At 37.0% G+C, this 11,931-nt stretch overlaps 1 protein-coding gene across 1 annotated transcript in view; it reads right to left on the minus strand.

Annotated features, from left to right (window-relative positions):
* The window catches only part of CDK15 (cyclin dependent kinase 15), an 83,500-nt gene extending 73,064 nt beyond the window's left edge, over positions 1-10,436 (minus strand). Inside the window, exons 1-4 of the mRNA XM_058708985.1 lie at positions 10,161-10,436; positions 9,300-9,449; positions 9,005-9,102; positions 1,369-1,448 (exon numbers count right to left, since the gene is read on the minus strand). Of these exons, the coding sequence (XP_058564968.1) occupies positions 1,369-1,448; positions 9,005-9,102; positions 9,300-9,449; positions 10,161-10,283 (451 nt within the window). The 5' untranslated portion in view covers positions 10,284-10,436. The remainder of the gene's footprint in view (positions 1-1,368; positions 1,449-9,004; positions 9,103-9,299; positions 9,450-10,160) is intronic.
* Positions 10,437-11,931: the final 1,495 nt, after the last annotated feature.

An 11,931-nucleotide genomic window follows, 5' to 3' on the forward strand; every position in this document is an offset into this window, starting at 1 on the left:
ATCTGCTCTGTTAAGACTGAAAATGACAGAGAGCAAAAATCAGGGCTTTTTCTTCTCATCCTTCATAATGCCCAGCAATATGCTGGGCATATAAGTATGTGTTCCATAAAGAAGGGAAAATAGTTAACAGGGGAGAAAGCAAAAGAGAAGAGACATTTCTTTTCTTTTTCTTCTTCTTCTTCTTCTTCTTCTTCTGCTTCTGCTTCATCGTCGTCTTTTTTTTTTTTTTCTGAAATTGATAGCTATCCTATCATCATTAGATTTTAAATGGCTCATGTAGGGGCGCCTGGGTAGCTCCATCAGTTAAGAGCCCAACCTGAGCTCATGTCATGATCTCGTGCTTTATGGCTTTGAGCCCCACGTCAGGATCAGTGCTGACAGCTCAGAGCCTGAAGCCTGCTTTGGAGTCTGTGTCTCCCTGCCCCTCCCCTGCTCATGCTCTGTCTCTCTCTGTCTCAAAAATAAATAGAAACATTAAAAAAAGAATAAATCATAAAATGATAGTATAAATATGCTCCAAAAACTATAATGAAGAATATGGTTGCAATTGTTATTATTTTTTAATTTAAATTCAAGCTAGTTAACATACAGCGTAGTACTGGTTTCAGGAGTAGAATCCAGTGATTCATCACTTATATAAGTGCTCATCCCAACAAGCGCCCTCCTTAATGCCCATCACCCACTTAGCCCATCCCCCCCCCAGTGCCCCTCCAACAATCCTCAGTTTTTTTTCTGTATTTAAGAGTCTCTCATGGTTTGCCTCCCTCTCTTTTTAACTTATTTTTCCTTCCCTTCCCCTATGTTCATCTGTTGTGTTTCTTAAATTTCACATTTGAGTGAAATCATGATATTTATCTTTCTCTGACTGACTTACTTCACCTAGCATAATACACTCTAGCTCCAACCATGTTGTTGCAAATGGCAAGATTGCATTCTTTTTGAATGTTGAGTAATATTCCATTGTGTGTAGATATATATCTACATCTATATCTACACACATTCCATTGTGTATGTATATATCTACACACATACCTACCACATCCTCTTATCCACTCATCCGTTGATGGACATTTGGACTCTTTTCCATAATTTGGTTATTGTGGATGGCACTGCTATAAACTTTGGGGTGCATGTGCCCCTTCAAATCAACATTTTTGTATACTTTGGATAAGTACCTGGTAGTATAATTGCTGGGTCATAGGATAGTTCTATTTTTAATTTTTTGAGGAACTTCCATACTATTCTCCAGTTGTGATTATAATATTACTTCTAGAAATATCAAAAGCTAGATGCTGAATGGATAGATTCAATGGATTTTTTTTTTCTTACTAAATCAAGGACCTGTAAGATAGATCTCTTGGATCTTACCTTCCCGAATAGCTGTAAATGGGACTCCTTCCTCTTCATTCATGCTAATGACTTTTAGAGCCACTAGTTGTCCATTTATCCTGGAAGAGTGGGGGGTGGGGACAGGGATGGGGAGGACACACATTTATTGAGATGCTTCATAGCAGCAGTTTATACTAAGGATAGTTTAATGAAAGTAGCTTTTCCTTCCAAATATATTCCAGCACATGAATCCACAATTTTCTAAAAATAGGCAGTTTTAAAAGTCATATGTATGTATACCAAAATATTTTTTTCCTCTTTACTCATTATAGAAACTTTGGAGAACACAGAAAGGCACTAAACCCATCCTCATAATACTTTGATGTATATTGTTCCTTTCATTTCCTTTTCTGCACTTATTTGGACCACCCTTATTTTTCATCTGAATTATTGTAGTGGCCACCTAACAGTTTCCCTACTTGTACATTTGTACTCCTACTGTCTCAATAGAGCAGCCCGGGGGATCCTTTTTAAGGGAATTTCAGAATAAATCACTTCTCTGCTCAAAACCTACCATTATTATCACATTTCACTCTGTTAAAATTTTTTTCTTATGTATTTATTTATTTTGATAGAGAGAGAGAGAGAGAGAGAGGAGTATGTGTGTGTGTGTGTGTGTGTGCGCGCAAGCAGGGGAGGGGCAGAGGGAAGGAGAGACAGAATCCCAAGCAGGCTCTGCACCATCAGCACAGAGCCTGATGGGGGGAGGGGGAGGGGGGGTGCTAGAACCCACAAACTGTGAGATCATGACCTGAGCCAAGATCAAAAGTTGGATGCTTAACTGACTGAGCCACCCAGGTGCCCTGGTCACATTTCAATCTGAATAAAAGCCAAATTCTTACAACTACCTTCTAGGTGCCACCTGACCTGCCCAGGCCCACCATTACCTCTTTCTCTAACCTCCTCTTGCTCTCCCCTTATTCAATGTTTTGTTCACGGATGTAAGTGAGGTGCCGGAGAACTGAGATTTTAATACATGTATAAATACGCGATTTTCAATACAGCGGGATTCATGTCATGTTATCAGTAACTTGCTTTTCTGCCATTTTTCTTTTATTCATTCTTTACAGTATAGGATGATATTTAATTAAATATTTAATAATGATATATTTTATCATATAAATACACTACAGTGTGTTTATGCTTGGCCGGTTCCAAATGCTTTTGAAATGTTTCTTTTGACTATTATAAAAATACAGTCACGATCATGTCTGTATCAGTCTTTTCACACAGTCCCTATTCTTTTCTTAGGGTTGAGTTGGAATTGCTAAGTCAGAGTATGCTGTGCACAAGTTTTTATTGTTTTGAATGCATGTTCCCAAATTATGCCACAGAGTGATTACACCACTCACTGGTCATGAGAATGGCCATCCCAGCACTTTCTTGCCAACACTGGGCAGAGTTTTTATTTTGTTTTGTTTTTTCATTTTTTAGAACAGATTTAGATTTACAGAAAAATTGAGAAGATAGTACAGAGAGTTCTCACATACCCCACATCCAGTTTCTTCCACTGTGAATATATTAGTATGATACATTTGTTGTAATTAATGAACCAATATTGATACACTATTATTAACTAACGCTTATAGTTTATTAACTAACGCTTATGGTTACTTTGAGATCATGACCTGAGCCGAAATCAAGAGTCAGCTGCTTTATTGACTGAGCCACCCAGGTGCCCCATAATAGAACAAAATAGAAATAGTTGAAATGTCCAACATTAGAAGAACAATTTAAAAATGTGTGGTACATCAACACAACGGAATATTTTGAATTCGTGACAAAAACTCAAGTCCAGAGACATGTAGAAAGTGGAAAATATTCATGATAAAATAAATAGAATACAAAATAGCAAGCACACCATGTTTGTAACTTTAAATAAACCATGTGCAAGTACAAGACAAATTATGCATGTGCAATTGTTATGCTAGAGTGATGGATTATAGATCATTTTTCAAAGTTGTTTGTTTACTTTGAGAGAGACAGAGCAAGCAGGAAAGGGGCAGAGAGAGAAGTAGAATCCCAAGCTGACAGCATGGAGCCTGACACTGTGAGATCATGACCTGAGCCGAAATCAAGAGTCTGCTGCTTAACTGACTGAGCCACCCAGGTGCCTCATAGATGATTTTTAAGTTTATTTTATTTTAATTTTTCAGAGAGAGAGAGTGAGAGAGAAGATACAGCATGAACAGGGGAGAGGCACAGAGGGAGAGAAAGAGAACCTTAAGCAGGCTCCATGCTCAATGCAGAACCCCATGAGGGCTTAATCCCAGGACCCTTGGATCATGACCTGAGCTGGAATCAAGAGTGAGACGCTTAACCGATTGAGCCACCCAGGCACCCTGATGATTTTTAAGTTTTAAAAATTTACTTGCTGTTACATATTGCCTTTTTAAAAAATAACATTTACAAGTTTATTATGGTTTTCCAACTTGATTTCAAAATGCATTCTTTTTATCTTTTTTAAAGTAGATATGGTAGATATGGTAGATATGTAAAAATTTATGAAATCAATAAATTTATCTATCTTAGTCTTTTTGACCTTGGGACATAATCAACGTACAGAATTTGTAGGTTAAATCTGTACAATGTCTGATGCGTTTACATATTGCAGTATGATTATCAGGATTTCTTTAGTTGTTGTTTTTTGTTTTTTTTTTTTAGTTTATTTATATATTTTGGGTGGGGGGAAGGGCAGAGAGAGGGGGAGAGAGAATCCCAAGCAGGCTCTGGGCTGTCAGTGCACAGCCTACACGGGGCTCGACCTCCCAAACCGTGTGACAATCACCCGAGCTGAAAGAGTTGGACACTCAGTCGACTGAGCTACACAGGCGCCCCCAGGATTTCCTTAGTTTTTACCTAATGTCCTTTCTCTGTTAGCATACCACATTATATATAGTTGTCATGTCTCCTTAGGCTCCTCTTGGCTGTGATAGATTCCTAGACTTGTTGATGACCATGACAGTTTTGAGGAGTACTGGTGAAAAATTTTGTAGCATACCTCTCTATTGCAGTATTTCTGATTTTTTTTTTTTTTTGATGATTAGACTGGGGATATGGATTTTGAGAAGGTAAAGTGCCATTTTCATCCCATCATATTAAGGATACATACTATTGTCAGAATTTATGACTTTATATTGGCCTTAGTCACCAGGCTGAGATAGTATCTGTCAGGTTTCTTCACTGTAGTTCTTTCCCCCCCAACTCCCTGTCCACAGTGTACTTTTGGAAGAATGTCACTATGAGTAGGTCACACTTAAGGAGTGGGGATTTGTGCTTCAACTCCTTGAGGGTGGGTTATTTACATAAATTATTTGGAATTCTTCTGCACAGGAAAATTGTCTCTTCTCTCCCATTTATTAATTTATTGAGCCATTTATTTATATCAGTGTAGACTCATAGATATTTATTTTACACTTAGGGTTATAATCCAATATTAGTTTATTTTGTTGTTCAAATATTCCAGATTTGTCCTTTGGGAGCTCTTTCAGTTGGTTCCTGTGTCCCTTTGACATACCCTCATAAATGTGGGGTTTGTTTTTTGGTGTCATACTTTTATCTTCATTTATTTTTTGCCTATTTAATTTGCCTAAAAAGGATTATCATATTTTGATTTCTATTTTTTTAACTACTTGTGGACCTGAATTTTCTTATGTTTATTGGTCTTTTCTGTTCTTTTGTGATTTGCTAATTTGCATTGGATATTGAAATATTTTGCATATCTTTTTGATTGAAATATTTTGCATACACTTTTCACCAATTTCTTTTGTCTATTTGAACATGTTTTTGAAATTTGGAACTTTAAAATTTTTATGAAGTTCAATATTTTCCAAAATGTTTTTTTTACTCAGAGCATACCTCTGTGAAATTCTCTCCACCCTCCAAAACAGTATTTTGGTCAAATATGTTTAGAAAATGCTTTACACTTTAAAATTTTTCTTGGGGCACTTGGGTGGCTCTGTCAGTTAAGCATCAGGTCATGATCTCACATTTTGTGAGTTAGAGCCCTGCATTGGGCTCTGTGCTGACAGCTCAGAGTCTGGAGCCTGTTTCAGATTCTGTGTTTCTCTCTCTTTCTGCCCCTCCACTACTCTCTCTCTCAAAGATGAATAAACATTACAAAAGTTTTTTTTTTCAGTTTTCTTAATCTTTCTTAGATAGTAATGGTATACATTAACATTTTAAAGATGCTGAGAGCATCTATAATAAGGAATCACATTTTTTACTTTGTTTTAGGGTTCCCTGCAACAATTTGGCAATAGTAACTTTCAATGAAATATCCTAAGGTCTCTCAGAACTAGGGCTCCCTAGAGCATACATGGGTAGATGGGGCACCATGGACACTTAAGGGTTCTGACTTCAGTGTTTTGAAGAGACAGACCTTTCTAGCCCAAAGGTTACACAGAATTCCTCTACCTATTCTTCCAGCTCTTATCTCTTCTTTTTCATTTAGCTCTTTAATCTACTAGGAATTCATATTATATATTTACTTTACTCCAAGTTGCTAACTATCATCTCAGCTTCGTTTATTGGACTGTCTTCTTTTCCCCACTGATTTGATAGTGATTTGATGTATATACCATGATTATATATTAGACCTTACTAATACTTAGGTTTGTGACTATTCTGGACTTAAAAAAATCACATTTCTTTGATCTGCCTTTTCTTATACTATACTATTTTAATTATTGTGGGTTTTGAACATATTTAGAATATATTAAAACTTGATGGGTGCCTGGGTGGATCAGTCGGTTGAGCATCTGGCTCTTGATTTTGGCTCAGGTCATGAGATAGAGCCAGGTTCTATCTGGCTCAGGTTCGTGGGGGAGCCCCTGCCTTGGGCTCTATGCTGACAGTATGGAGCCTGCTTGGAATTTTCTCTCCCTCCCTTCCTCTGTCCCTCCCCTGCTTCTTGTGCTTGTACGCACTCTCTCTCTCTGTTCCTCAAAATAAATAAATAAACTTTAAAAAATAACATATATTAAAACTTGGAATTAAAGAATCACTGACATCTTTGCACTATTAGATTTTCTAATTCAAATATTCTGTACTTCAATAATCTCTGGAATAATCCATAATACCTTATACACCCGATCTACTGCAACTGCAGCTCTTCCCTGTCCACGTGTCTTTCCACTCTCCCCTCCAATGCCTGGCCTCCTCCTGCCTCAGGGATTTGTTGCTTGCTGTTCCCTCTGCATGAGGCTGTCTTCCACTATACATGCACATGGCTCCTGCCTCACCTTTGTCAGAGTCTGTGTTCAAGTGTTCCCTTCTCATCTCTCTATTTAGAATAGTCATCCACCACCCTACTCTGGCGCTCCCCATCCCTCTCCACTGTTTTATTCTTTTCCAAAGCACTTTTCACTCTTTGATAAACTCAGTCTTTCATTAATTTGTTTATTGCCTATCTTACCGTGGCTAGTATGTACACTCTGTACGAGCAGAGAATTTTGTCACCTTTGTTCTCCAATGAATCTTTATTGTCTAAAAGAGTGTCTGGCACACAGTAGGTACTTAATAAATATTAGTAGAATGAATGAGTGCCTGTCTGACTCTTTCTCAAGTCTTTATGTCCCTCAGTTACCCTCACCCATTTTTTGACAGTAATGATTTTTGTTGTTGATGTTGTGAGAGTAACTTCCCTTACTGAACTTTCTAGTAACTGGTTATTGTTAATACACAAGACAACTTTTGATAAGTGTATTTTGATTTTGTAGCTGATCACCTTATTCTGCCATACTGCTGCTACTGGCTCCTTGGATTATTGCCTTGGGTTTTTTAGGTAGACAATTCTGTAATCCACAAAAATGATAGTCAGGGGTTTTCTTTGGTCATTGCATTGGCTAGAATATTTGCTATAATCTTTAACAGTGAAGGATAATGAGAATTCTTGTCCTATCTCTAAATCAATGGAGGTGTCTCTAGTATTTAAGAAAGAAGGTATGTGGATTGTTGATTTGAAATACTCTACATCATAATGAGGAATTATCATGCTATTCCTATCTTGTTCAGAGTTTTAAAAAGTAGTAATTGGTGTTGAATTTATTTGGCATTCATCTCTGTGATTTTTTTTACTTATTTTAAAATTATAAATGTAATGTCTTTGTGGTAAGGAATAAAGTGAAAAGTCTGAGTAATCTTTCTTTGCCCACCACAGTTTTAGCCACTAGAAGTAACTACATTTCACAATCTCTTATGCATTTTTCCAGACTCCTCAATGCACACATAAATTTATACATGCATAGTAAACCTGAGTACTTTTTTCTAAATGAGAATATAGGATACATATTGTTCTGTAACTTGCTTTTGTTTCCTAAAGTATCGGACATCTCCTTGTATTGGTACATCTCCTTCATACTTTAGATGACTGCACACCACTTCACTGCATGGTGATTATTTAGCTAGTACTCCATGAATGGGCATTTGTGACCAGGTTTTTACTCTGATTTTTTTACTTTTTCTATTATAAATCTTGCTGCAATGAATGTACTTGTATGTATATCTCTATGCACTTAAACAAGTATTTCTAATGTATTTTTTTAAGTTTATTTATTTTGAGACAGAGAGAGAGTGAGCCAGCGAGAGGTAGAGAGAGAGGGAGAGAGAGAATCCCAAGCAGGCTCCATGCTGTCAGCTCAGAGCCCAATGCAGGGCTCGATCTCACAAACTGCAAGATCATGACCTGAGCTGAAATCAAGAGTTGGACGTTTAACCAACTGAGCCACTTAGGTGCCCCTCTGATGTATTTTTGAAACTATTACTCAGTTGACTCCCTTGAAGGAAACATTTTATATTCTTAGTTCCTAAGATAGTCTATGGAATTGTATTAAATAATGTATATAAAATGATTTTTGCCTAAAATCCTGTTTTAACATTAAAAACTAATAATGTGATTACTAGGATAAATAATAACTAGTCTTACAAGATTTATATTACATTTTTAAAATTAACATTTAACTACTATTGAGCTACTCTTTTCTCCATTGGAACATAAAGAAAGCAGACCTTCTGACTTTCTCATCTTGACTAAAAACCAATGAAGTTCATGGATCTTTCACATATGTTCAATAAACTTCATTAGCCAAAATGGGCACTTGGCTTCTGGATTAGCATTATTTTTTTTCCCAACCATTTTATATATTTTACAAGTATACAAACCCAAATACTAATAATTTTTTGCATGTATCATGCTTTGTAGAAACCAAGTGCAGCTTCTTCTATGAAGGTAAGAGGAAGAATGAAGGAACAAATTCAACGTTGCAAACTCTGTCTTCGTATTTTAGGGAGAGACGTGAAAAACCCTTTAGAGACACCTTACCAGCTGCATTTGTGAAGAGCAGTAATTGTTCTTTGGGTCAGCAGTAGAAAAATTCTACTTTAAATTGAATAAAAGAGAGAGAAGTTGATAAACGTCTTAGTGAACTGATTTTAATTAGGGCAAGAGAAGTTTGTTTTCCTTGCCAGACTATTTAAATCATCATGTCTCTCCCTGTTGACTATGGTGTCTTACCCTGGTCCTGAACTTCTGTCATGTGTTACCTGGCTCTATAATTTCAAATCAGAGGGGTGGGATCCTCATCTCTAGAGTCTCTCCCAGCTATGAGTTACTCACCTGCTAATCCCCTTGTAAACTGTGGCATAAGAACCTTCACCCAGTTTCTCCAAGTTCAAGTAAGATGAGGCTGTCCCAAAAGGGAGGTTCTTCCTTTGCTTAAGGGGAATGGGGAGGGGAGAGAGGTGGGAAGGAAAGAAAGAACACGTTTTTTAGGGTTGACATTTTTCCCAGAGAAATTAGCATTGCCCAAGTATACTTGGGGCCCTCTCAGTACCTGCCCTAGAAGTAAAGGCCAGCCTCCTAGACAAGCATGTATTAAATCATTCTACTTCAACATCAGCTGTTCACTCACCCACTGAAAACCCTGCCTCAGATCCTCTTCCTGAAAAGAATCACTGTTACTCCGTGGCCTTTTACTCTTGTACTTCCGGGCACGGACCGCCTGAAGTCCCCTGGGGTGAAATGAAGTCATGGAACATGATGCTTCTTTTAGGTCTGTTAGCTAGAGAAAAAAGACAGTACAGGAATAAAATGTATGCAAAGTCAAGACTCAGTGGCTGGCATAAAGCATGTTTTCTTCACTTATCTGATTGTTACTCTTCAGATGTTTTCTAAGCCTCCTACACCCCAAAAAGCAAATCCTTTCCTGAAAGTCAGATCCTTAAAAAAGACCATAATGATATCACCTGCTAAAACTCTACATTGTTTCTTCACTTAAAAATATTTCTTTAACACTTAGATTAACCTAAATCTCTCTGATGGATGGTTTCCAATTTTTCTCTGTTTGGTTCAGTCTTTTCATGTTCTTTTAATTTATCTCTTTTGGGGAATAATTTTCTTGTATGTCATTGCTAATAGTCATAAGCTAATCATTGTGATTTTGAATCCATAGCATACCAATACTGCAGCTTGCTTTCTGGGGCTCAGCTGTGTAACTTAGGACTTCAGATATTCCAAGAGAATAACTACTTTCTCAACTTCAAGTCAACTGAATTTCGTGTAGCCCAAAGCATAGGATTATTTTTCCCTTTTTCTTTACAAGAACATCCCCAAACTTGATAGCAACAGCCATAAATTCTCAGTGACTTTAATAGAATTTTCTTTTTATTGTTTTTGACCCATCGCAGAGAAATCAGACCCTGCTCCAGAAAGGGAGTCTCTGAGCTCCCTAGTTTATCAACAGAGGAAGATGCTCCTCCCGGGTTACAAATACCTCGATCGCAGCCTCCGCCGGCACAGGCGCAGTCCTCTGACAGCTGTGTGCATCGCCTCCCTCCCAACAGCGATGGCAGCTGCATCCAGGCTGGAGAGTCTTTGTACACAGCTCTTGACCCATAATCTTCTAGGTTCAAGGAGAAAACCCGCACTTGAACCTCTTCCCCTCTGCTTCTCCTGTCCTCGTTCGCTCCCTTTTTGCCAGAGGTCAGCAATGCTGGAGCTTTCATATGACTCACATGAGGGCTGTGAGCGGAGCGGCCTCATGACTTCAGCAGTTTTCCTTATCAGCGCAAGAAACTACATCGAAAAGGTGGCTGCCTGCATTCTTACGTGCACGACCGAAAACAGGACAGCTAATATTGCATAGAATCAATCTTGGCACAAAGTTCTTATTCCAGGCATAAGTTAGTGCTGTTAGTATACCTAGCTTTTATGAATTTACATTGCTTATCCATGTAAATGATAATGATATTGATTAGGCTTCCCTGGTGCTAAAGTGGACATGTTGAGGAGTATTTTCTCCCTGCCTTTCATCTGAAAGCGTTTTGCTTCTCAGACTTTAAAATAAATTTGCAACCTAGCCAGCTTTTAGTAGTGAAAGAAACCACAGAATCATAGAACAAGAAAATATTTCTCTGTCTCTTTGCCTCCAAGCAATAGTATATAATATTTAATAGCTCCAGAGCGGTAGTCATCCATTCACTGATTCAAAAATGATCTAGTAAGCACCTGTGTTGTTTTTTCTATACAGATAGTGATATTATCCAATGGTGGGGAGAGAGGAGTTTGCATAAAATATCTCCTTCTCTTTCTCTCTTCTTCCCACTCCTTCCCCCACCCCTTCCTACCACATAAATGTAGTTAATGTTTACCATATTAATAGCATGACATGTCAAGGAAATAGCTTGAGTTAACTTTGTAGTGTTTGAACAGAACTTTTTCTCTCATAGACTCCTAATGTTATTGCCACTATAATGTACTAATCAGAATGAGACAGAATGTAGGATACACACGCACACACACACACACATACAGTCAGTATCATTAAGGGGTGAAAAATGAGTCATGTCTATTACCACAGCAATATTTATATATATTTGATACCTGAACCTCAATAGTTAAAAGAAAGTTTCAGAGAATTTAATTATGAACATTATGAACATATTTAATTAAATATGAACATTTCATTATGAATTATGAAATTTGAAGTTTTATTTCAAAATTTCCATAAAAGAAGAGATGTAAAATAGGCCAGTTTAAAGATTCACTCAAATTAGAGACATTTAGTAAAAAAAAAAAAAAAAAAAAAATGACCAGTTAAACTAATACCTCAAAAATTTTTATTTGGTTAAAGACCAAATAAACCTTTGACCAACAATCAACAGAAAGTGAAAGAAGTTAATTTCTCAGAATACTTAATTCTGTTAGAATTTATCATAATTTGATTATAATACCTTTTATGAGAAATGCTGATTTCTGCCTAAAAGGAGATTGTGAATTTTATCATACAAAACCCAGACCATGCATGAGACAGTTTTTCCTTATCACCCTCTAATTATCATAAGTTTTAGATTTTTTTGAATGGCTAGCATTTTTATTAGCTAGGGGGTTATTCACCTAAGTCACAAATTGCTTAAATAGAATAGCCTGATATTTTTAAGGTTTAAAATGCTATGTTTAAATACTAGATGGGCTACTCAGGGAAACTGTGAAATACCCTTCAGAATTTTCAAAAATTATTTACAGTCTTCTTTAAAGTTAAGGAA

The sequence above is a fragment of the Neofelis nebulosa genome, chromosome 2, assembly GCF_028018385.1.
Source record: "Neofelis nebulosa isolate mNeoNeb1 chromosome 2, mNeoNeb1.pri, whole genome shotgun sequence".
In the NCBI taxonomy this organism is placed as follows: domain Eukaryota; kingdom Metazoa; phylum Chordata; class Mammalia; order Carnivora; family Felidae; genus Neofelis; species Neofelis nebulosa.